This window comes from Chrysemys picta, chromosome 6, assembly GCF_011386835.1.
Source record: "Chrysemys picta bellii isolate R12L10 chromosome 6, ASM1138683v2, whole genome shotgun sequence".
Lineage (NCBI taxonomy): Eukaryota > Metazoa > Chordata > Testudines > Emydidae > Chrysemys > Chrysemys picta.
In genome coordinates this window covers 34,534,881-34,562,074 of record NC_088796.1, presented here as the reverse complement: position 1 = coordinate 34,562,074, position 27,194 = coordinate 34,534,881, and the positions used below count along the sequence as shown (strand labels likewise).

The window sequence follows — 27,194 nt, the reverse complement described above, 5'->3', positions numbered from 1 at the left end:
ATGTTATGGGCACTACTGAAAATAAATTAATAGGGCTGTCAAGCGATTAAAAAAATTAATCACACTGTTAAACAAGAATATAATACCATTTATTTAAATATTTTTGGGTGTTTTCTAAGTTTCCAAATATATTGATTTCAATTACAACACCAAATACAAAGTGTACAGTGCTCCCTTTATATTTTTGATTACAAGTGTTTGCACTCTAAAAAAAACAAAAGAAATAGTATTTTTCAATTCATCTAATACAAGTACTGTAGCACAATCTCTTAACATGAAAGTTGAACTTACAAATGTAGAATAATGTACAAAAATAAGTGCATTCAAAAATAAAATATAAAACTTTAGAGCCTACAAAGTCCACTCAGCCCTACTTCTTGGGTCAGCCAATCGCTCAGATAAACAAGGTTGTTTACATTTGCAGGAGATAATGCTACCCGCTTCTTGTTTACAGTGTCACCTGAAAGCAAGAACATGCATTCTCATGACACTGTTGTAGCCGGCATCACAAGATATTTACGTGCCAGATGCTCTAAAGATTCATATCTCTTCATGCTTCAATCACCATTCCAGGGGACATGCGTCCATGCTGATAATGGGTTGTGCTTGAAAACAATCCAAAGCAGTATGGACCGACGCACACTCATTTTCATTATCTGAGTCAGATGCCACCAGCAGAAGGTTGATTTTCTTTTTTTGGTGGTTCGGATTCTGTAGTTTCTGCATCTGAGTGTTGCTCTTTTAAGACTTCTGAAAGCATGCTCCACTCCTCGTCCCTCTCAGATTTTGGAAGGCATTTCAGATTCTTAAACCTTGGATCGAGTGCTGTAGCTATCTTTAGAAATCTCACATTGATACCTTCTTTGCGTTTTTGTCAAATCTGCAGTGAAAGTGATCTTAAAATGAACATGTGCTGGGTCATCATCTGAGACTGCTATAACGTGAAATATATTGCAGAATGCAGGTAAAACAGAGCAGGGGACACAATTCTCCCCCAAGGAGTTCAGTCACAAACTTAATTAACCCCCCTTTTTTTTTTTACGGGCATCATCAGCATGGAAGCATGTCCTCTGGAATGGTGGCCGAAGAATGAAGGGGCATATGAATGTTTACCATATTTGGCACATAAATACCTTGCAATGCTGGCTTAAAGTGCCATGCAAACACCTGTTCTCACTTTCTGGTGACATTGTAAATAAGAAGAGGGCAGGGGGGAGGGGTAGCTCAGTGGTTTGAGCATTGGTTTGCTAAACCCCAGGTTGTGAGTTCAGTCCTGCAGGGGACCATCTAGGGATCTGGGGCAAAAATCTGGCTGGGGATTGGTCCTGCTTTGAGCAGGGGGTTGGACTAGATGACCTCCTCAGGTCCCTTCCAACCCTGATATTCTGTGATCAGCTTGTATATTCTGTGATCTCTGTAAATATAAACAAACTTGTTTGTCTTAGTGATTGGCTGAACAAGAAGTAGGACTGAGTGGACTTGTAGGTTCTGAAGTTTTACATTGTTTTGTTTTTGGGTGCAGTTATGTAACAACAACAAAACTACAATTGTAAGTTGCACTTTCCCAATAAAGAGATCACACTACAGTACTTGTTTATCATTTTTAAACTGCAAATATTTGTAATAAAAAATATACACTTTGATTTCAATTACAACACCGACTACAATACATATGAAAATGTAGAAAAACATCCAAAACATGTAACAAATTTCAATTGGTATTCTATTGTTTAACAGTGTGATTAAAACTGTGATTAATTGTGATTGCTTTTTTATCGCAATTAATTTTTTGAGTTAATTGTGTAAGTTAACTGCAATTAATTGACAGCCCTATAAATTAAGGATTGGGCCCTGGAGAAGGAAACTTGCTGAACTTTCTCACATTGTTCTGTTAGGGAAAGAAGCAAGATTTCCCCGCCCATCACCAAGAGAAATGCAGTAATTTTGGCCAGCCAACACTGTGGATCACTTAGGAAACCAGAGTCGTCTGTGTGGAGGAGGCCTGATGCCTTCACACCAGCTTCAAGGCCTCTTCTGTGGTTTTTCCTCACTCACTGACAGTGAAGCTCTGCTTGCTTCCTCTGCTGACAGCAGCATCTGGAATCCCTTCTTTGACTATATAATAAAGCAGGGACTGTATTAAGTTTTCTCCATGGGGTTTGAGGAGGAGAAAGTGGGGAGGAGAGGGAAAGGGTGTGTATACAGACCAGCCACCACATTGATCTCAGACCCCCTCCCCCAGGACTATTCTAGGGCTCCTGGGAAGTGGTGAAACAGCACATAGTGGAGGTGACTGATGCCCCGCCTTTCATTTATGTTGTGGAGGATGTGCAGTTGGAACCCATCACCACGCATGGATTTCAGGGGCATGATCTGGCCCAGAATTTCTCCCTAGGTTAAGTGTCCTTGCTTGTATAAACTCAGATAATATCCTTAATATATCACGGCTGTATTCTTAATTTCTTTTCTGATATAATACTTCGTAGTTTTACAGCACCTTCTCATCCAAAGATCTCAAAGCACTTTTTAGACATTAATTGTGTAGCTGATGCATCATTTAATCCAGTAAGTGGTCAACAAGCAGAAAGTAAGCATCTGTTAACAAGTGCTAGCCTGTATTAGATGCTCCAGGATATGGTGATAACTTACTCTTACAGATTTGCACTGAAGAGATTTTTCCAAGTTGTCATAGAATTTCCACTCTAATCTGTTTTGCGACTAAAATTTCATGGGCTCATGTGGAAAGTTCATTTTTTAACACCGCCAAAAAACAGTTTTTGTTCTTCAGTCAGTCATCTTTTAATGAGGAGTCTGTGAAAAGGCAGAGAAGTGCACAAAACTGAGAGTATATTACAGCCTCATAAAATCAGAGAAATGTAGGGTTGGACTGATCTCAAGAGGGTGTCCAATACCTCCCTTGCTGTATCCTGTAAACCTAGACCCTCCTGACAGGTGTTTTGTCTAACCTGTTCTTAAAAACCTGCCATGATAGAGGTTCCACAACCTACCTTAACATGTTCCAGTACTTTGCTAAACATAGTTAGAAAGTTTTCCCTAATAACTAGCCTAAATCTCCCTTGCTGCAGATAAAGTCCCATTACTTCTTGTCCCACCTTCAGTGCACATGGAGAACAATTGGTCACCGCCTTTTTTATAACCGCCCTTAACATATTTGAAGACTCTTAGCAGGTCCCCTCACTCTTCTTTTCTCAAGATGAAATATGCCCAGTGTTCTAAACCTTTTATCATTTTGTTGCTCTCCTTTTAACTCTTAACTCTCTCCTGTTTGTCCACATCTTTCCTAAAGCATAGTGCCCAGAACTGAAGCTTCACCAGTGCCAAACATGGTGGGACAATTCTCTCCTGTGTATTAACAGGAGTGTAGTATTTAAGACACCCCAGAATTATAGAAGCCTTTTTTGCAACTGCATCACATTATTGTCTCATGTTCAATTTATGATCCACTATACTCCTCAGATCTTTTTTCAGGAGTACTACTGCCCAGTCAGTTATTCCCCATTTTGTATTTGTACGTTTTTTTTTGTTTGTTTGTTTTTTCTTCCTTATCTTGCACTTATCTTTATTGCATTTCTTGTTCATTGCAGACCAATTCTCCAATTTATGAAGATCATTTTGAATTCTAATCCTGTTCTCTAAAGCATTTGCCATCCCTCTCCGCAAATTTTATAGGGATACCCTCCACTCTGTTGTCCAAGTCATTTAATGAAAATATTGCATAGTACTGGACCCAGGACAGACTCCGGCAGGACCCCACTGGATACACCCTCCCAGTTGGACAGTGAACCATTGATAACTACTCTTTGAGTGTGTTTTTGTTTTTTTGTTTTTCCCCAACAACCAGTTTTGCACCCATCTTATAGTAACTTCATCTAAACCACGTTTCCCTAGATGAGAATGTTTGCTTCTGGTTAGACATTATTATTATTATTATTATTATTTTATTTATTTATTTATTTATTTTATTATTATTATTATTATTCATACATAAATCAGAATCTGGAAGGTTCCTTTTAAAATGGGAAAGCAGAGATACGTTTGTATTTTGAGTCAAATTCTGTTTATATGCAGATCACTTGAACAATCTGAAGTCGCGTTGATCAAAAGCTATTTCCTCTAATACAGTAATACTAAATACCTGCACTTATGTAGTGCCTTCAATCTGAGAATTGAGGAGTGCTTTACAAATGCTAATTAAGTCTCACTGTACCCCTGAAAAGTGTAGAGCTGTTGGCTGAGATCCTCAAAGGTATTTCGGCACCTAATTCCCATTGATTTTGATGTAAGTTAGGAGCATAAATGCCTTTGAGGATCTGGGCCTATTATCTCCATTTGACTGATTGCAAAACTGAGGCACAGAAATTGAATTGTTTTGTTTGGTCCAATGTTACACAAGAAAGTTGTGCAAAGCTAGGCACAGAACCAATGTTACCAGGCTCCCAGTCCTGTGCCTTAGACCACAAGTCGTCTTAGGGTAATCAGCACTAAAATGATTGATTTACATTTGTGATTTTATATAAGTAATGGATGCAATTAATTTAAATTTGTGACTAGTTTCTTGTACTTACAAATCTCTCCATAATTTAACCCTACCCCGGCTAGCCAACCAGTGACCCAGTAAGGATAGACAGGTGGTAAGCTGTAACCACTACTATTGACCAGCTATGAATAGTGCTCATCATGTTATATTTATTCATTACCACATCTTCTCCAGCCTGCTTGTTTGTCTCCTGCATCTGCTGTGTCTTGTCTTTTAGACTGTAAACTCACTGAGGCAGGGACTGTCACTTAATATATGTACAGAGCTAAGTACAATGGGGACCAACCTATATGAGGCTTTTTAGGCAGTACTGCAATAGAACTATTTTAAAATAATGCAACTGCGTGCCCATGCGTCTAGATTTAATCACCTTTTGTCTCTCATTACTCATAATCCCTTCTTAATTTTATGTGGAATCATGCCTTCTAAAAGCTGTTAATACTCAGTTTTCAGAGACTGTTCTGAGGCTGGCTTAACAATCAAATTTTTTTCATTGTTTGCAAATACTGACTATATGTTGTTCAAATGTAATTGTCCCAGCTTGTTTTTCCTGACTCAGATTGTAACAAGGGAACTAGTGGATATTTCTAGAAGGTAAAATTCAGTTTGTGCGGCCCATACCACCAAATGAACCCCTCTTTTTGGCTTGCAGAAAGTATTTAGAGCTAAGGGTTGCTTTCTTGATTTTTTTTTTTTTTTTTCTTGTTATTTTTATTGATTGATTTTTTGTATTGCGGTAACACCTACAGGACAGGGTCCACTGTGGTAGGCATTGTAGAAACATATAACAAAGAGTGTCCCTGCCCCAATCTTACGCCTGGTCCACGCTAACCCCCCACTTCGAACTAAGATACGCAACTTCAGCTATGTGAATAACGTAGTCGAAGTACCTTAGTTCGAACTTACCGCGGGTCCAGATGCGGCCGGCAGGCAGGCTCCCCCGTAGACTCCGCGTACTCCTCTCGCGGAGCAGGAGTACCGGCATCGACGGCGAGCACTTCCGGGATCGATTTATTGCGTCTAGACAAGACGCGATAAATCAAACCCAGAAGATCGATTGCTTACCACCGGACCCGGAGGTAAGTATAGATGTACCCTTAGTATAGATAAGAGACAACAGGTGGTACAATATACAGCTGGAGGGAGCATAATGGGAACAATAAGGTATATGATATTGGCTGGCATAAGCAGTGGTCCCAACACAACAGCTGTCTAACCATTACTGAGTATAGCTTTAATAGTCATGTTAGAGTCGTTCCCCTTCAGGACATTTTCCCTCATAACTACAAACAGTAGTCACAAGAGTCTGTTAAATCTAACATTTACTGACTACAAGCGAAATATAAATAAGAGGGAGAACTCAGGAAAGGAACTATATACATATTTTTAAACTAGAGTGAGCACAGGTACTTATGTTTCTATAGAAGATCTAGAATAAAATGTTAAACATCACCTAAGTTTCATTTTCAAATGTAACTTAGTGGGACTGAGGCTAAGTGACTAACTTTTGATGCCAAAGTCACTTTTGAAAATGGGACTGAGACTCCTAAATCACTTATGAGCTTCTGAAAATGTTATCCCTAATCTCCTACAGCTTCTCTGATCACTCAAGAAACGTCTTCTGGTTGTCCGCTCAAGTAATTTTGAGAAAATTCCAGTGGTCAACCCTTTCTTCTACCATGTAGTATCAGGAAGGCGGTTCCAGCTTTAAGACTCCACCCTTATTTAAAGGCTATCTGGCAGTCCTACTGTTTCAAGAAACACCCCTTCCAGCACACAGCCTGTCAGCTACACCTTCTCCCAACAGTTGTCTTGCCCTCAAAGGACGCCTGAGAGAGGTGCATAGAATGAGTGTGTTACCTAGACCTTAGAACAGAGGTATTCAATCTGTGGTGTGTGCCCCCTTAGGGGGCATGGAGTAACATTCAGGGGGGGCGCAGCTGGGGCCCAGACCAGCCCCCAGAGAGGGCAGGGAGGGAACTCCGCCTCTGGATCCAGTCCCAGCTGCTGGCCCCACCCACAGCTCTGGGGGAAGGGGGCAAGGACAGGGGTATGGGGAGGCGTGAGATAAAAAGTTTGGGGACCACTGCCTTAGAAGATGTTGTGAAGACATATTTCCATATTCCATAGCACCAAGTGGCAACTCTTACATTACAGGTGAGTTTTGTTTAGGAGTGCAGTAGTCTCTAGCCATTTTAAAGTGTAGCTTCACTTTGAAAAGTGACTATATAAAATGTTTCCATCACAAGGATTTTATTCATTGTATGTATTTTAGCTAGAGATGACTCTGAATAATCTATCTCCTTAGAAATAAACTTATTTGGCTGATGCACCAACAGAATTGTTAAACTAATAGTAAAACCTTTGTTATATATGAGCCAAAATAACCCAACTTGTCTTTCAGGTTTCAGATTGAATTGTCAGGGCTGGATATTACAAAAAACATCTTTTTACTGGCAAATGGTGCAAAATTGCTCTGGAGATCATTGGGACATATAAAATATGGAACTCCATAATGCCATTTTTTTACACGGTCGCTTTTCAGACTAGAACCACACTTTAATCAAAATACCTTTTTTGTTGTTGTCTACTTCTCCATTTTTCAGGTCGAATTTATAGTAAAACTCCTGAGTCTAGGTCCCTGGTATGGTTATGTAGCATTAAACATTGCAGCTTTTTTTTTTTTTTTTTTTAAATCGGAGTCTTCCTCTGCTGTAGTCCATAGGTATCTTGAATGGTTGTACCCACCTTCTCCAGGTATCTGGTACATTCTGGCTAAACGTAACTGCTATTGTGGGGGATGCACATCTTCCATTGTCCTGCTAAATCCTTCAGCTCATTTCCGAGACACCACCATCCCCATGTTAGAGACACAAGGTGGGTGAGGCAATATCTCTTACTGAACCAACTTCTGTTGGCAAGAGAGACAAGTTTTTGAGCTTACAGAGAGCTCTTCTTCAGACCACCACCACCATGTAACATTTATACCATCCACTCAAAGCATACTGCCTGACCAATTTGTCTGTCCTATAGCCTCCTTGTTTGCTTCCTGACTAGGTAGCAGTCTAGCAATGCATGTACACTGACATTTTCCAACAGTAGGGCATAAGTTACACACTCAAAATATACATGAACAAAGCATACAATTGTCATTGTATATCTATCTAGTCTACGTAATGTATTTATAGAGCACCAGTGACAGTATCTAGGCATTGTTATGGGTGTTGGTATTTTTGCTTAGAGTACCCATTCTATATTGCATGATTGTTCTGTGTGCATACATTATGTAGAGTCAACTTACATGCTTGTGTTTGAAAATTTAACCCCTAGAGATATTTTGCTAACTGCGATGCAAACAATCGCTGAAGGTTACAGTTCTTATTTTGAATTTGTTGGCTGAGTTTGTAGTTGCTACACTGGGAATCTAACACAGCTGCAAGCCTAGAAATTAGATCATTATGTACTGGTTACAGAAACTGAGGGTACATCTACACTACAGGGGGGAGTCGATTTAAGATACGCAAATTCAGCTACGTGAATAGCGTAGCTGAATTCGACGTATCGCAGCCGACTTACCCCGCTGTGAGGACGGCAGCAAAATCGACTTCTGCGGCTTTCTGTCGACGGCGCTTACTCCCACCTCCGCTGGTGGAGTAAGAGCGTCGATTCGGGGATCGATTGTCTCATCCCGACGGGACGCGATAAATCGATCCCCGAGAGGTCGATTTCTACCCGCCGATTCAGGCGGGTAGTGTAGACCTAGCCTGAGTCAGCAGAAGTAGATGCTCTGCTGATGCCTCCTATAGGGCAGGGGTAGGCAACCTATGGCACGCGTGCCGCCTTCAGATTTTCAATGGCACTCCCACTGCCTGAGTCCTGGCCACCGGTCCAGGGGGCTCTGCATTTTAATTTAATTTTAAATGAAGCTTCATAAACATTTTAAAAACCTTATTTACTTTACATACAACAACAGTTCAGTTATATATTATAGACTTCTAGAAAGAGACCTTCTAAAAATGTTAGAATGTACGACTGACCCGCAAAACCTTACATTATAGTGAATAAATGAAGACTCGGCACACCACTTCTGAAAGGTTGCTGACCCCTGCTATGGGGGACGGGGAAAATCAACTGAAAACTAGAGAGGATCTTCCAGATATGTTACTAAAAAGATAGGGTTCCACTGGTGTCATGCACACTGGCTTGATTCTTCTTGGGTACTCAGTTGGTAGTGTGTGGATTTTTATTAAAGAAAAAGACATAGTATTTGACTAGAAGAAAAATGCGTACATACATGGACTTTGTGAACCGATATAAGCGGGGAAAAGTAGGACAAATTTGCAGGCCTACTAATCCTGATCATGTCGCTATAAGTCCTAGTAAAATGAGGTCCATGTGTCAAAAGTGTTACCTGTAATCCTTTAAGAAGCTGATTACTAGCATCATCTGAACAAATCGTTAGGTAAGTGGTAGTGAATGTCCTGGAGAAAGCATGCAGACAAATAATACAGAATCTAGCTACTTAATAACCAAAAACAAATGGTGTCATAATGCAGTTCCAAAAAAGTGATTGATGTAGGAAATTAAAATAGCCTAATACAGTAGTTGCTATTTAAAAGGTTAATGTGTCAGTGAGTTCTGCAGCTTGGAAAATTTATTTCAAAAGTGGATGTGATTGCTTTTCCACTAATTAATATCCTTTGATATGTGAAATTTAATTTCACAAGTGTAGTCCACACAAATTTTACATGTATTAAATGTATATACATTTAGGTCAAGGTTTTCAAAAGTCGTTGCCTAAAGTTAGATTCCTAAATCTGTATTTAGGTACCTAAATTAGTGATTTTCACAGGGGCTGTGTACCCAGCAATTCTCGTTGACTTCATTGGAAGCTACATTTGGAAATGTCCTCAGCACATTTGGAAATTTCATCACTTATAATTAGCTACCTACATATGGATTTAGGAGTAACTTTAGACACCCACTTTTGAAAATCTTGGCCATAATTTAAAGTACAATGCTTATACAGAATGCTATAGTGAAGGCAAATAATTATAGTGAAAAGATTTAATATAAAAATATGGTTCTAAAAGCATACAATGCCTCTGGGAGGTATGGAGTGATTAAAATGGAAAATATATGGTTATTCTGGATTGCTGTATCTGGCCTTTAAAAATAAGTACACACACTCAAGACCAGCAGTCTTTCCATGTTGTGTTCTTACAGCATGTGGGGTTTTTTTTTCGTATTACAGTATAAGATGTTAGATGATACTCTTTGGTTACATCCATAGGAACGAACGTGATAAATGTGTGCATTTTGAAGATTTCTCAGTAGACCATATTCTTGGGTTTCAAAGCACTTTGTTAAAAAAGATCATTTTCATTATAGCTTGAATCTGGCCTGCTGATGTGTGTTAGCTGCCAGCTTTTAGTCCTGACAACAGACTTGACATATGGTATCAATGGACTCTTTGGCTATCACTGCTAGTTGTGCTGAATGTCTCCTGAGGCTTGTTAGTGAGTGGGTGTCTATGAGGCGGCTGAAGAGGCTCTATTTAGTCTTTGTATTCTTTGTATGATTGTGGCGGTTAGCAGTAACACCCTACATCTGTCGAGGAAGCTATTCCTGGGATCCTTTTGTTGTTGTCTGGATCTAAATATATCTATAATACCTGCTTTTGTGTACCTTCTTCCTGCTTAAAGAGCCAAATTTGCCTTCACTCAGGCTAAGGACCGCAAGATTTGGCTTATATTGAATGTACTAGACTTCATATTTTTGCAGAAGAGGGGAGCATACTTCAAAATCTGTGCATGGGGGCCCAAATCCCAATGATGTCAATGGGACTCTTTCTATTGACTTCAATAGGATCAAACTCCAAAGCTAACTTGGTCATTGTCTAAGCTAAGATTATCGGTGTCTTGTTCAGAATCTTGCAATGAATTATTTTCATGTACTTGCATTAATGTTCCACATTTTATCAAATAACTTGCTTTACAAAGAAACTAACCTAGTGTGGTATATTTAGTATATTGTTAACCAGTAAATAATTCATCAAATTTGTACTTTGCTGTGTATGTTAATGCCAGAATAAAAAGAGAATTTTGTTGTTTCAGGTGAGAGACCTTTCCATTGCTTATCTCCTGGTGGGATTAACATATCTCTATGTTGGACTGTTAATTTTTGCTGCATTTCCCTCTCCACCGTTGTCCAAAGAGTGCATTGAACAGGTAGAGAAAGACACTTGATTGCACTGTTTCCATCCCTGCCTTTCTAATTATTGTGTGTGTTTTAAAAACAAACAAACAAAAATCCATACTTGTTCCTCATCCACTAACTTCTGTCTATCTCTTTGTGACTGGCTCTTTGGGGCAGGGACTGTCTGTTCTTCAATGTGTGGAAAGTGACTAGCATGTTGTGGGCACTTTGACAAACAAATACTGATGATAGCATTGACTCACTAATCTGCCTGCCACTACTTCCATAGCCATGTAAGGAGAAACATGGTAAAACAGATATCTAACCGTTGTGACTGGGAGAACCAAAGTGTGCTCAAAAAGAAATGAAATCAAACTTGTGAGCTGGCTGGGTTTTATTAATGGGGGGGGGGCGCTACACTGGCTAATTTGTCTGAGGGCATATTGACTATGAGCTGAACAGTTCAGGCTTCCTTAGGCTCTGATCCTGCAAAGACTTATGTATGAATTTAAGTTTATGTGCAGTGACTAACCCCACTGAAGTCATTGGGGCTACTGACAGCTGCTAAAATGAAATACCTGCCTTAATCTGTCAGGATTGGTGGTTTAGACGGTAAAATATCTGGGGGCAGGAACCATCTTTCTGTTTTATGTATGTACAGTGCCTAGTACTGTGAGGGTTCCTGATTGGGGCCTCTGGGCACTAGTGCAATACACTGGCAGGAAGGCTGTCATTCCTTCCACTCCCTCATCTATCCATTGGGCCACCCTGATCCCCTTGCCTCAGGCTGCTTCAAAAAGTGGTGGTCTTTTTTCATGAATCATTTCATGTAAGATGCTGTGCATGTCCTGTTGAGAATTTAGCAGTGGAGCACCACATGGAGGGAGGCTACTGACAGGCTATAGCCATATCAGGACTGAAGATAATGTTTAACCATGAAGCTCTTCTGTGAGCCATTTGAAAGAATTTCATGGGCTGAAGATCTATGATTAAATAATGGCTGTCAAACACTTCTTTCTTTTATTGTTAGTAATTCTACAATACAGTTATGGAACAGTTTGTACATTTAACAGATGTTTCAACTTGTCAAATCCATCCATTCCGTATTATCTGTATAGGATCCAGCTTGAATTATTCCAAATAGGTCCCCAAAAAGGTGGCTTTGTCATGGAGCTGCAGTTTCTGAAAACAAATAAGGTTTTATGAATTTTCCCAGGGAGGAAGGATACTTTCACTTGCACCAAGAGCTGTTTATGCACTTTATTGGGCAATTAGATGCCTGCTGGAATATCGTGATTCCTAAGGTAAAGGGACCTAGAGCCAATAAAATATTCTTAAGCGATATCAGTAGTTACAATTAATTCATGTAAATATGTGGATAATAGGAGCATTTGAAATCCTTTGCATATGAAGTCAGGGATGTGTGCTGTTTGGAAAAATAAATGTCATCTAGTGAGGGCAATACACAAATTAAATCACTGGCCTTTCATATTACAAACCTTAGGTTATATTTAGTTGTATACAAGCTGCACAAGAGAGAGAAGAACAGGAGTACTTGTGGCACCTTAGAGACTAACAAATTTATTAGAGCATAAGCTTTCGTGGACTACAGCCCACTTCTTCGGATGCTGCTGTAGTCCACGAAAGCTTATGCTCTAATAAATTTGTTAGTCTCTAAGGTGCCACAAGTCCTCCTGTTCTTCTTTTTGCGGATACAGACTAACACGGCTGCTACTCTGAAACAAGAGAGAGAGTTCAATTTTATGTCTTTGATTTGAGAAGCACTATTCAGGCTTACTTTCTCCCCCCCCCCCCCCCCCCCTTGCAACATGTTTTAGGAATCTAATACAACTGTTGTCAATCCTGCCTAATTAGCCTTTCTTATTTTAGAATTTTTTAGACAATTTTCCCAGCAATGACATCATGTCATTTGTTGCAAGATTGTTCCTGCTGTTCCAGATGATAACTGTGTACCCGTTGCTTGGCTATTTGGCACGAGTTCAGCTATTAGGACATGTCTTCGGCAATGTTTATCCAAGGTAAGGACTCTACCCTGTGTCAAGGGATTGACCTACAATGCTTCACTGGTTTCTTTTGTGCCAGATATTCTGCTAAGGTTATGGACTTTGCAGTGGGGGAGACGTATGCGTTTCAAAAACTACCCCTGCAGTTTTGCAATGACATATTTGATGGCCAAGTTTGTGAAGGCTAAAGATTGGATGAACATGAAAAAATAAGCTATGCTCTTGCCTTCAGAAGTGAGCTCTGCAGGTCAGGGCAGTGACACATTTGTTGGGGCAGGCTGAGAAATCTTGCATTTCAGCTACCTGTTCTATGGACCCCTTAGGCTGGGGGAGGGGACTTTAGATGTAACGGGCTTGTGCCCACCCACCCCAGGAACTCAATAGGTGCCCCTCAACAGAGTGGGCACTATCTGGGGTTCTCCGTTTGGTGTTCCCCTCTGACTCCTTGCTTTTGACCCTCATTCCCATCCCTGTGTTTTCATTTGTTGTCCCCTGTATTTGCTTGAGCCCTGGGTTCAGTGGTTCCTCCCTTTAGACTGGGGGAAGTGCCTTTTAGATGTGGGCAGGTTTGCACACCACCCCACTGCCCCCTGGAACGCCGTAGGTGCCTGTTCTGTGGATAAACAGTCAAAACCAGAAGTCTGAAGCCAGAGGGGAGCAGAGATAGGAACAAAGGCAAGCACAGCTGCAAGCATGGTATGCCTTGAACAGCCACTGAACTGCTGTGGGGGCCAGGCTTATGAACAGGACTGCTAAACCAGCAGCCAGCTGGGCTGTGGCCACTCTGACAGTGCTAAGGCAGTGCAGCTGGGCTCATTAGTTGCCTAGCAGCTAGGGTTGCCAATTTTGGTTGGACGTATTCCTGGAGATTTAATCGCATGACGTAATCTTTTAATGAATCTTTAATTCCTGGAGACTCCAGGCCAATCCTGGAGGGTTGGCAACCCTACTAGCAGCACAGTTAGGGAGCAGACCAGCAGCTGTTTCTTCCCTGTGTCAATCAGGAACAGAGTTTAGACAAAGGATAAGCATCCCTCTCTGGGCAGAATTTTTTCTCATGTGTTGACTCCACAACTCAAATTGTTTGAAGGGGAACTTTTTGCCAGTTTACATTCCAGCAGATTCACTTAGACAAACCAATGCTAGTCAATTAGACAATTAAACAGTTATAGCTTACTTGACCCCATAAGGAAAGAAAGAGCTCCAGGAGTCTTACATAGGAAAGTCTGCTAACTCTTCATGGGGGAAGGAAGGGAATGCCTCATTGCTCTAAGGGTACGTCTATACTACCCAGCGGATCAGCGGGTAGTGTTCGATGTATCGGGGATCGATTTATCTTGTCTTGTCTAGACAAGACAAATCGATCACCGAATCGACGCCTGTACTCCACCTCGGCAGGAGGAGTCAACGGGGGAGCCGCGGCGGTCGACTCTCCGCCGTGAGGACGGCCAGGTAAGTCGAACTAAGATACTTTGACTTCAGCTATGCTATTTGTGTAGCTGAAGTTGCGTATCTTAGTTCAAACCACCCTGCTAGTGTAGCCCAGGCCTCCGATCTAGCTCTCAGTTCACCTTTCACTAAGCATCTCACAGATGCTCCATGGAAAAACTTGATCTTTTGAAGAAAGAGTTCTCCCTGCCATGTTCCAGTTCCTGGTAAATAAGTGAAGGCTCTCCACCAGGTATTGTTCTGCTAATGTGGGGAGTGTCCATCTCGAAAACATTATTTGAAATACATTAGTTCTCTGGCAGGTACCTTCAGAATTCATTGTGCTAGCGTCTTTTTGCACATATTTGCCCCACTGCTTTTCTTCACAGGTAGTTGAAGGAGTTGAGTCAAAAGGGCAGATAATTTTCTCATGGTCTTCTCATTGCCAAGATATGTCCTGAGTTTGTAAATCACTAGCATAGGAATTGCCACACTGGGTCAGACCCAAAGTCCATCTAGTCCACTATCTTGTCTGCGACAGTGGCCAGTACCAGATGATTTAGAAGATCAAAAAATCTTGTATTAGAACTATGGAAAAATTGGACCATTGGTAGGAAGATGCTTCCTAATCACCATTATTTAATGGTTGGTTTATGCTTTAGGGCATGAGTGTTTTTATGTCCTATCTAATGTAACTATGAATGTTCTCTTTGCCTATATAAATGGCTAATCCTCTTTTAATCTTGCTAAACTCTTGGGTTTCATGATATTTTGTAGCAGTGAATTCCCCAGGTTAATTATGTGTTGTGGGTTAGATATAAAAAGGTATTTCATTCTGTGAGTTTTAAATTCGTTGCCTCTTGTATTGTGAGGATAAATAGGCTGATGCAAAGAAATCATTGAGCATCTCTGCAATGTCTTTCCTCCTTAATTGCTCCTTTTTCTGCCTGGTAGCCCAGCAGACCTGTCCATTCTCTCACAGGCTTGCTGCTTCTGCTATAGTTAACTATTGAGTGCTAAGAGTTTAACTATATTGTAGCTCTCTATAGTACTCTACAGTTAAGGCTTGTTATTTGTATTTCTTTGATTTATTTGCTCTTCAAATTCCATTTTAGCTGTCCTAACATCCATCTTACATTTTACCTGCCATGTTTTATGTTCCTTAGGCTGGATTTCCAATTTGGAAGAATACCTCTTTGCCTTCAATGACCTCTCGAATTTTGCCATTTAATGATACTGGAGTTTTGTTTTGTGTGGTGTTTTTTTTTTTTTTCTTGCTTTCCTACTTCCCTTTTTGTTTAGTGATGTGCGTGCCCCTAGTGACTCAAGCATGGTGGGCTTAAGTAGCCACCATGCTGAGTGTAATGTTTTTAAATTCCTTTCTTTTCAGGCTTTTGAATCATTTTCTTCACTTTTTAAAAAAAGAATCCTCTTCTCTACAGTTTGGTTTCAGTTTTTGGCATGATTCCTCTATGGATACTAAACTTAATTATATTGTAATCACTATTGCTTAGTTGCTCAACTGTAGTTACTGCTTCCATAAAAAGAAGGTTATTTCTAGCTCAGGTTCCCCAACCTTCTTTCATAGTGTCAGACCTTCCCCCAGATCCTGGCAGTCTGAGCAACAAAATGGCAGATGAAATTCAATGTTGGTAAATGCAAAATAATGCACATTGGAACACATAATCCCAATTATACATGCAAATCAATAGGATCTAAATTAGCTGTTACCATTCAAGAAAGATCTTGGAGAACTATCCATGATGACTCTGAAGCATCCACTTAATGTGCAACAGCAGTCATGTTAGGAACCAGTAGGAATGGATAGATAACAAGACAGAAAACGTCATCATGCCACTATTTAGATTCATGGTATGCCTCCACCTTGAATATTGCATGCAGTTCTGGTCACCCCATCTCAAAAAAGATGTATTAGAATTGGAAAAAGTACAGAGCATGCAACAAAAATGATTAGGGGTTTGGACCAGCTTCCATATGAGGAGAGATTTAAAAAGACTGTGGCTGTTCAGATTAGAAAAGAGATGAGGGGAGATGTGATAGAGGTTTATAAAATCATGAATGAGATGGGGAAAGTGAATAGGGAAGTGTTCTTACCCCTTCACATAACACAAGAACCAGGGTCACCTAAAGAAATTAATAGGCAACAGGCTTAAAACAAACAAAAGGAAGTACTTTTTCACACAATGCACAGTCAACCTGTGGAACTTGTTGCCAGGGGTTGTTGTGAAGGCCAAAAGCATAAATAGGCTTAAAAAAAGAATTAGAGGAGTTCACGGAGGATAGGTCCATCAATGGCTATTAGCCAAGATGGTCAGGGATGCACCTCCATGCTCTGAGTGCCCCTAAGCCTCTGATTGTCAGAAGCTGGGACAGGATGACGGGATGGATCACTCAAAAATTGTCATGTTCTATTTGTTCTCAGAAGCATCTGAAGACAGGATACTGGGCTAGATGGATCATTGGTCTGACCCAGTATGGCCATTCCTATGTTCTTAGAGATTAACTCTCCAACATGAAACATCATTGAGACTTTATTAAGATCCCAATGCTCCTCTGTTTCCTGTTGCTGTTAGAATAAAGGGGCTAGAATTGCTGTTCTTTCAAAGTGCCACTCAATACAAGGATGCAGTTTGGGGTGGAACATAGATAGCTTTCAGCCATCTTTGCTGCATCAAAATTGTGGGACCATCTGGGGGCCTGCCTTGCTTCCAGTGTAAATTAGAACTCTCCTGAGGCTACTCTAATTTATGCTTGGCCACAACATCTTTTAAGGGGGCTGTTCTGGCAACTGAATATAGCTAGTGGGCCACACACCCATCTAATCCTCCAGGCTTCCTCTACTATTTTCTCTATGGTGGAGGCTGTGAGGGGGAGTGGTACAACCCCCGAGTCAACTATGTCCCGCCAGGGGAATTCCCCAGTAGGCTGGCTATGGGTTAAGGGACTGATACAGAATCCGATTTAAGGTCTCTGAAATCTTATAAATGTATTCTCAGTAAAATCCTAGACTTTTTCCAGAGAGGATAGCACCATCAAGACTCTGTTTTTGCAGTGATTATGGTGATTAGGGTTGTTGGGCATCCAGTTTTCGACCAGAACACCTGGTTGGAAAAAGACCCTGGTGGCTCCGGTCAGCACAGCTGACCAAGCCACTAAAAATCCGGTTGGCTGCAGCGGCCGGCTCCACATGGCTCCTGGAAGCAGCCGGCCATTTCCTCTGGCTCCTAGGTGTAGGGGTGGCTAGGGGGGCTCCACACGCTGCCCCTCCCCGTGGCGCAGGAACTGCCCTGAGCACTGGCTCCGCAGCTCCCATTGGCTGGGAACCATGGCCAATGGAAGCTGCGGGGACAGAGCCTGTGGGCGGGGGCAGTGCACACAGCCCACTGACTACCCCTCCGCCTAGGAGCCAGAAGGACATGCCAACTGCTTCCAGGAGCCGCCTGAGTTAAGCACCAACCGGAGCCCACATCCCGAACCTCCTCCTGTACCCTAACCTCCTGCCCCAGCCCTGAGTCCTGTCCCGCACCCAAACTCCCTCCCAGAGCCCACACTCTGAACCCTTCTGCTCCAGCCTGGAGCCCCTCCTGCACCCCAAACTCCTTATCCCTGGCCCCACCCCAGGGCCCACACCCCTATCGCCTGCCCCAGCCTGGTGAAAATGAACAAGGGTGGGGGAGAGCGAGCGATGTAGGCATGGGGGATGGAGTGAGTAGGGGACTGGACTTGGGGAAGGGGCAGGGAAAGGGTATTTGGTTTTCTGCAATCAGAAAGTTGGCAACCCTAATGGTGATCATTCAGGGGTTCACCATATGACAGCACCCCTCTAGTCAGATTATATCTAAACGGATTGTACCTACCATAATGTTGAAAGTTCTGTGTAATAACCATCCTCTTGTAGAATGTCTCCCGCCCTCCACCATACCCCCCCTCCCCCAAGAAAAATTCCTAACCTTTGAGGGCCTTTTTCTAGCAGCTGTTGTGTCTGACCCTGGTATGCTTGAGGTAGCAGCCCTGCCTTACAGACCTCCTTTCTTAGTTATTTGTAAGGATAACTTTTGTTATAGGGATTTTGTGTTCATTTGTTCGCACATGTCCTCCTGAAATACATCAAAACTAGGAAATTGTTGTCCTTCCATGTGCTATTCTCCCTAGAGTGAGGATGAGGTATCTCGATAGCCTGGAGATCGGATGGGCTGTGAATTTGTACTTAAACAGAAGAAGGGACTTGCAGGTTAGAAACATAGCAATTGCCATATCCGATCAGACTAGTAGTCCATCTGGTTCAGTAACCCTGGCCAATAACCAATATCTCAGAGGAAGGGGCAAGTGGGGATATAAGAGATAATCTGCCGGTAGGGAAAGTTTCTTGCCCTGAAGCTGGAGGGTTTATATCTTTCATTGTAGCTGTTGTTTAATCCTAACAAATATGACTGCTCAGCTCTTGGCTTCAATGATATCTTCTGGCAGTGAGTTTCACAGGCTAATTGCATGTTTCCTTTTATTAGCTTTAAATTTGCTGCCTTTCTATCTAATTGAATGTCCCCTTGTTCTTGTATTAGGAAAAGGTAAACAGCAGTGTGCAATGTACCTTCTGAATGCCATCACCAGCATTGCCAGCTCTTGCAATTTTTCTCTCAAGTCTCACAATATCTTGTGAGTCTGCACGTAACCAAGAAATCACTGGGAATCAGTGAGGTCAAAGAGAGCCAGAACAGCTCAAAAAGATATGTCACCAAGACAAAAGGAAAGACATGACAGCAGAAGAAACAGTCCAAATCTAGAGGAACAAGATTAGTATATGGGGTAAGATATCACGGCAAATAAAACCATACGAATGTAATATCCATTAATGGTGTTGGGATAGAGTTAAATGAAAACTGGGCTGTATAGCACCCAGGGTATTTTAGGGCATATCTATGCTGCCGTGTAGCCCAGACTATGGGGTGTGAGTAACAGTGTGCACCAAAGTGCTGAACTGAAACTCCCCCGTGATGACATTGCAGGCACACACTTCAGGGTCCCCAGTTCACACTAATGTAGTCTTCTTCAAACAGGACTACATTAGTGTGAACTAGAGACTTACACTTCGTGCCTGCAGTATCCCCACAAGGGATTTAACTGCAACACTTTGGTACACACAGCTATTTGCACCCCCATAGCCCAAACTGTGGGGCAATGTAGACATATCCTGGGTTCTGTACAGCCCAGTTTACATTTAACTCTATCCCTTTATCATTATAACCACATGGATATAAAATTAATTATTTAGTGTAATGTCTTAGCCCATATACTATTTGCCCAAATTAGAAAATGAGGATCTGGTGGATGTCTAGTGGGAGACTTATAGTCTCTAACATCGAGATTCATATTGTTTTGCTACTCATGGGTCTTCCGCCAGATTGATCTGATTTCTGTTTATTGGCTAATTTGGTTAAAAAAGGTAGTCTGGGAGGTATAACTTGGTCTGATCATTCCCCTGCATATATTAAAGACTGGGACTCAGTGGAAAAACAAAGGGCCTGGTGGTTGAATAGAGCTTTGTTATATGACCCCCTTAAAATTCAAGACCTGGAAGAAAATGTCCAGAAATATATAGAAGAAAACGATAAGGATGGAATCAGTAAGTGCTCACTGGGATGCTAGAAAGACCGTAATGAGGGGGACTCTCATAACTAAAGCATCATACCTCAAAAATATGAGCGTCTGGTAGAAGAGTTCAGTTAAAGAACTGTCAGATTTGGAAGGTAGACATAAATCTACAGGATCTAAAAGAGTACACAAGAAAACAATTTGAGATGAGGAAAAATTAACCTGTTACAAACAGGTAAGGCTCAGCAAACAGTTAGATGTATTAAACAAAAATATTATGAAACTGGCAAAGCTGATAGGCTTTTAGCCAGAAAGTTTAAAAAGAAACCGGATAAATCGGCTATCCTTCTGATTAGAAATAAAACGGGAGATTTAGTAACTGACATCACACAGATCTCTGAAATGTTTAACTTTTTCCATACTTTGTACACTTCAGAACAGCCAAATTCTGAACTCCTAAATAGATATTTGAGAAATGTGAAACTACCTCAGCTCTGAGGATAATGTGGCAGCTCTTGACAGGCAGATTCTGCACAGGAAGTTGAAGATGTATTTAAGAACTTAAAATCCAATAAAGCTCCAAGTCCCAAGGGGTTTTCTGGGAAGCATTACAAAGCTCTAAAGCAAGTGTTGGCCCTATTTTAAATGGGTTATTTAATGGCATATTGCAGGGGAACGAGATTCCAGATTCATGGAAAGAGGCAGAAATTGTGATCATTCCTAAAGAAGGAAAAGATCTTTCCAATTGTGCATCATACAGACCTATTTAATGTGGATGCTAACATTTATGTCAAGGTGCTAGCAAACAGATTGTCATTTTGCCCAAATGTATTCACCCAGACCAATCTGAATTCATTGCTGGCAGGCACCTATCTGATATATCAAACTCTGAATTTGATCCATAATGTTAATTCTTATCATTCTTCCTGTATGCTGCTTTCACTCAACACTGAGAATGACTTTGACAGGCTGGAATCGGGAGTACCTCAGCCAGATTTTTAGTAAAGTTTGGTTTTGAAAATCAGTTTTATAAGGGCATATCAGCCCTGTGTATTCATCCTCGAGCATCTTCTTTGGTTAATGTTCACCAATCCCCCTCCTTTTACTTTTATCCAGGGGTAGAAGTACAGGGTTGCCAGTTTGTTTGCTTTGGCTATGGAGCCATTTGCCATCAATGTGAGAAATAGCCCCTTGATAAACATCTCGTTTAGAACACAAAATAGCTTTGTTTGCTGACAATGGCCTGTTATATTTGCAGGATCCAGAAACCTCGTTAAAAATGATAGAACAATTGACTTTAGAATTTGGGCAGGTATCGGGCTTCAAAATAAACGACAATAAATCTGAAATTCTGGGAATTAATGTTCCTGAAAGGATCAAAACCAACTGCTGTCAGTTACATAAATTTAAATGGGTAAGGGAATCTTAACAATATTTTAGGAATAAATATTGTGGAGTAACATAAATCTTTTAAAGGAAATTACCCTCCTATGAGGAATAAAATAGCAAAACAAATAGAAAATTTCTTGGCTAGATAGAGTGTGAGGACATTCATCTTTACCGAGGCTAAAGGTGTTACTGTGGGTGCCATTTATTAGCAAACTCTTGGTTCCCAGCAAAAAGTTGCTAATAACAGGGGGTTGCCAATAAACAAAACACTGGTTTGCAGGGCAGCAGCCAGGGAAGTAAATGCTGGGACACACCAAGCCCCGGCTATGGTGCTAGGGCAGAGCACAGCCTGGAGAATGCAGGGAGAGGTACCATGCAGGCCCACCGCATCCCCACTCTCCCTGAAGAGCCCTGGCATCCAGGTTGCAGCCTCCCTCCTTTCTGCTGCCTTGCTCACACCCTCCTGTCCCAGCCCAGAGCGCTGGGACTCCAGTAGGGACTCCCTTGCTGGGCAGGGGTGCAGGCCCTTTACCTCCTGTGCAGGTAGTGGGACCCCGGCTGCAGGCTTTGCAAGGTTGCAGCCAGGAAAGGAAGTGCTGAGCCCAGACCCCTGTGCCAGGGCAGGACGCAGCCCGAGAGCACAGGGAGAGGTATTGGGAAGCCCCATGTGCTTCCTTCCCTGGCTACAACCCTGCAAACCTGCCTGTGGTAGAGCCTTTCTTCCCAAGACAGTTGTTAATAAGTGGTTTGCATATTGCCACTATCCAAATCCCATTAACATTGAATTGAGTGTTGCTATTAACCAAAAGTTGTTAATACTGGGAGTGCTGTTAACTGGCATCCACTGTATTTTTTGTTTTGTTTCACTGCATCCCTGTTTTATCCCTGACATTAAAAACCTGGCAGGATGCACTATTAAAACCATATGTAAACATAGAAGACAAAGGGTGAGTTATAAGTTCTGTGTACGCCTACAGAGTAAGGTGAACTAGCGTTCCCTAATTTGAATTTTTTATTATTATTATGTATTACAATTAAAACATCATCAATTGGGTTAACAATAGACCATCCAAACACTAGGTAAAACTTGAACAAGACTGGAGCCTAGATATAGCTATTCATAGTAATTGTGAGATTAAAAAGAAATTTAGATCACCAAAAATAAAAAAAAATCACCCATTCGTCCGGACCACCTTAGCAGCTTTGGACCAATTTTTAAAATTCCTGTCACCGAGGCCCTTTCCCTTAGCTACTTTCATTAAAAATCAGGAATTTATCCTTAGGAAGTATGTGATTATTTGTTGTGGGTAAGAGCTGAGATTAGTGAATTGGGGACAGCGCTTCCTGGGTTCTGATCTGAAATCCTACCAATAGTTATGTGATAACGTAAAGGTCCCGTATTTTCAATATTTATAAATCAAACACTTTATTGTGAAATCCGGATATGAGATGGTTCTAACTGGACCTTTAACAACATTTCAGGAATTATTCCAGGAACAAGCTGGAACAAAAGGTTTAATTTCTAAGATACATACAATTTTAGAATGAAAAATCTGTTAATAAAACAACCCAGATGGAAAAAGATGAGGGGGATTTGGACAAAGAAATTGATCTGGATAAGTGCATCTCTTAAGATGGGAAAGGGGATATGTGCAGCTCACAAAGAACGTTTTTATAAATTACTGCATATATAGCATTTGACTCTAATTAATATCGTCCATATTTTTGCTATTAGGGAGGTGCTCTGTTGGAGAGGCTGCAGGGAAAAGGGAACGTATTTGTACACATGTTGGTTGTGTTCAAGAATTAGATGGTTTGGGAAGGAAATTATTAAGAGTCATCTTATGACAAAATGCTGGCTTCCTAGAGATCCTCTGACTTGCTTGCTTAATGCTCCAGTAAAGGATCTCCATTTAAATAGACTGACAAATTTTTTATTGTTCGCCATATTAACTGTTTTTCCTCCCCCTCTCTCTAGTATTTTCCATGTGTTGGTTCTAAACGTAGCAATTGTAGGACTTGGAGTGATAATGGCCATATTCTATCCAAATATAGGAGGTATCATAAGGTAGGTACTCTCTGTACTCTGAACTAGCCCTGAATGTTAATGAAATATTTTTGGTGTCTGATCTCTGAGAATTTGTCTATCTGTCTTTTTATTATTGTTTATAATAAATATACAAAAAATTAGAGTGATGTCAACCTCTGATATATGGAGCTCTGTTTAATCTTAGTTCTTGGAAAGGGACATTCAGAGGGTTGAGATAATTGCCAGACAGATGTGAATTGGGAATAAGTTTCCTTCAGATCTCATCCAGGGTCCCCATAACTTACCTGCTTATTCTGAATCAGATGCATCATTTTTCAGCATAAAGTCACTAAGTTACTGTATGGCCCTATTTGTATGTTACCACCAATGGTTTCTGTGGAGGCGTATGTTTTTTTGTGGTGGTGGTGGTGGTCGTTAATCTTTAAAGACAGTCTTTTTTAAATCAATTTTTAAATTGTGATTAAAAGCAGCGAAAATGAATAAATAAAAAATCAGAGACAAAAGGAAGGCCAAAATAAAAATCTCACTTCTGACTGATTTTTATTTAAACCTACTCTTGTTGCAATTAACTCCTGTGACTTCTGTAATTGAGAAAGCATGAGAAAATATATTGTCAATTTTTTTCCAGAGGGTTTACTTTCTGCATTTGGAAATGCTTTGGGAATAGTCCGTTTCCCCTGTTGTTAGTCTGGGTTTTTACACAGCAACCAGGAAAGGAAGGCATTAAAAAACCAGGAATATGTGATTATAAAACTACAGCAATTGGTATTGGGGCCAGTGTAGTCACTGTAGCTACTCTTCACTCATTTTCTGAAACTGGCGAACTTTTTTTTTTTTTTTTTTTAAATCCCTTTGCTTTTTTTTATTTTTATAATCTCTAATTTATTTTTAGGGAAAACGTCTATCCTCTGATAATAGAACTAGTCAGATTAGTCACGGAACATAAATTACATGGTGTGTTCAGCATGTTTTTCTGTTTGCAAATTGATCCTGATTTTTGCTAATGTGTTCATTACTGATAGTTGCCAAACAGTTTTGGACAAACCATCTTCAGCCTGTGGGTGGTTCATGAACTGTATAGTTCAACTATTTGCTATTCTTGGGCATGCGATTGGTCACCTAAGTAATATGTTGTTTCTGCTCCCTGGTTGGACAACTGAAACTTGTAGAATAGGAAAAAATGCCTGTGAATAATGAATACTTGGTAGCACCAGGGGTTTGATAGCTATCAAAGATCCAGACTGGCATTGGGAGAGGGTAGTGATAGGGCTTTGATAGCTAGCGGAGAGTCAGGCTGGGAGTCCTCACTGGAAGGAGGAGTAGGAAAGGGTTTCAATAGCAATGGGTTGGTCCTTCCTGGTGCTGGTTTCACTTCATGTTCTTGCAGTACCAGAGAAATGCTTTTTAGGAGCTCATACACATTTTGTTTAAGCCCCTGGGATGTTACCAGATTTATATATTTGATAATTACATGAAAAAGTAACAAAAGATATTGTCTGGCCTTGTTCTGACATATATGTAAACAGATTCCTCAACCGAAAGCAAAATACATCAATATCAAAGTTAGGAAGTCTGTCTCCAGAAGCATCTGGCTCATTTGACAGTAGGATTACTCTGGGGGGAAATGCTTTATCAAATAATTAAATGCCATTGGAGGAGGAGGTGGCAGATAATGAGGAACAGAAAACAATGTTTTTTTGGCTGTGACAGCAAATAATCATTATTCAACAAGACTGTTTTAGGAAAAACCCCAAGGAACAAGAGTTAACACAAAGCACTTTTAATTCTTTTGCAGATATTCTGGAGCAACATGTGGTCTGGCCTTTGTATTTGTGTATCCATCCCTCATCTACATGATCTCCTTGCGTCAGTCAGGACAGCTGACGTGGTCAGTGCTCATCGTTCACATCTTTATAATCATCCTAGGACTGGCTAATCTGATCGCACAGTTCTTGCTGTGAAAGCGCTCGTGCTGGCTTTCACAAGTAGTATTTTGAGATTTGACAACAGACTTTAGCAACTCTATCGTAAAAGCTGAGAACCTCCTGTGTGTCAATTTCTTCCTGAGAAAATCTGCTCCTTTGAAAGCAAAGGACAACTGTGTCTTAGTAAGTTTTCAGGGGTTTGTAGGGAAACATATCTTTGGAAATGTTACATCACAACAGATAAAGTGGGCCAAATTTGTAAATGGCCCAACTCCACTGACTTCATTGAAAGTACATCAGGGATGATTTTGGCCAAAATGTTTTTATTTTGTAGAGAAATATTTCCACGTGGATAAAACATGCCACCCTTCACTTTTTAGAAGTAGTTACTTTTCAGCTTTATGCTACAGAATTCTTTTCTTCCTGCCCTTATTAGCAAACAAACCCTCGCAATATTCTACAGTAACAGTTGCACTAATTTTCCTATGTTGTTTGTGACTGTTACTGACGAAAGGGTTGTATTTGTAAAGCTAATTTATAGCCAATCAGATGACAGCACACTTGTTAATATAATTTTGTGTAACCTTTTAAAATATATATATGCAAGAAACCTCAGCTATGGAAACAGCATAAGAAATCAATACCATTTCTACCTGCAACCGGGATACTGCTTGCACACTATCTGGCCTTCAAGAATAGGTCAAGTAATGAGGGGTGTCTGAAGTTACAGAGCAAGTTGGTGGTTCAACTAGAAGTTGGACCAGGATCTTCCTCGTTCCAAGTCCTATAACTGTTACCATTAGAATAGATGTGTTGTGTATTTTCGTGGGCAGGTGTACTTCATATATGTACGTTGGACGCAAATGTGCAGAGCATTCCTGTATGTCCCGTGTAATTCTTGTGCCCCTGCAGGATTTCAGACTGTGAAAATTCCTTGCTGTAGGAAAACCGATTTTTTTCAAAATCCATTCTATACATGTTATATGACAGTATAGTCAGAGAGAGGTGCAATACAGGCAAACCGGCAAAAATAACTAATTAAGATTTGTGTGAAAATTTAAAAATAGTGTTTCAATGTAGCTGCTTAATATTCAGTATTAAAATGTACTATAATCTAATGTACAAAATACACATGCTATATATTTTATGCAATATGGTGCAGTTTCAGAATCACTAGTGCAAAATTGCAAATGCATCATCTGTATATGCAATCACCATGCACAACTGTGCCTGCAGATGCTCAGCTAGGTGACTAACTGGTCACATGTACTTGGAATTACTGTGACTGCACAGTTTCACGTGTGCAACTCTGAAAATCTGAGTCTGTCAATGTGCAGTGAGTAATAACAAGGCACTACCTTGTAGGGATGCCCTTAGGACTTTATGGAAGTATGCATATAATTGGAAATGCACATATATAAACCACAAAGACTGAGATTATCAAGTCCACAAAGGGTCCATTTCTGCTCCCATTGAAGTCTGTGGCAAAACTCCTATTGTCTTCACTGGGAGGAAGTTCTGGATGAGTAATCTCCGTTTTGGTGGGAGAAGAGTGTCTCTGAAAAGCTGTTGTTCCATAGCCAGTATCTGTTAAATACCACATCATGCAGGCGTAATGCTGGTTTCTGAGTGATAGAACATTAACTTCTCTGAGAAAGCATCTAATGGAATCACAATCACACCTGCTGCACACAAGTGTGAATGCACATATTCAGAGAGGGAATTGTTGGTGTGATGTTTCTATATCAGACCATCATAGCGCTCCATCAGCCTGATGATGGAATTAAATGTCAGATTTCATCGCCTCTTGCCAAAATGAAAAATGAATTTAAAGGTGCTTTTGGTTAGAAGTATCAGTGTGTGGAAGATTGGTGAGGAAATAGGAGTCTGAGTTGGTGGAGGAGAACTTGGAGACTGTAAAGTCTGTGGGTCAGGTTTGGGCCCATTGTGGAACCTGCCCAAAACTGGATAGACCATCAATGCTATGCAAATAGTATTATTGTGCACTCTTA

General features: G+C 40.8%; 1 protein-coding gene across 10 annotated transcripts in view; it reads left to right on the top strand.

The window, feature by feature from the left end:
• The window catches only part of LOC101933621 (neutral amino acid transporter 9), a 92,103-nt gene extending 65,769 nt beyond the window's left edge, over positions 1-26,334 (top strand). For 5 of the 10 annotated variants that reach the window (XM_065598937.1, XM_065598944.1, XM_065598940.1 and 2 more), the window contains 5 exons: positions 10,675-10,788; positions 12,647-12,795; positions 14,179-14,232; positions 23,186-23,275; positions 25,053-26,334. In XM_065598937.1, the coding sequence (XP_065455009.1) occupies positions 10,675-10,788; positions 12,647-12,795; positions 14,179-14,232; positions 23,186-23,275; positions 25,053-25,218 (573 nt within the window). In that variant the 3' untranslated portion in view covers positions 25,219-26,334. Of the gene's footprint in view, positions 1-10,674; positions 10,789-12,646; positions 12,796-14,178; positions 14,233-18,788; positions 18,911-21,076; positions 21,220-23,185; positions 23,276-25,052 lie in introns of those variants that run through there. The other 5 variants (XM_065598939.1, XM_065598941.1, XM_065598938.1 and 2 more) reach the window with 3 other exon arrangements.
• Positions 26,335-27,194: the final 860 nt, after the last annotated feature.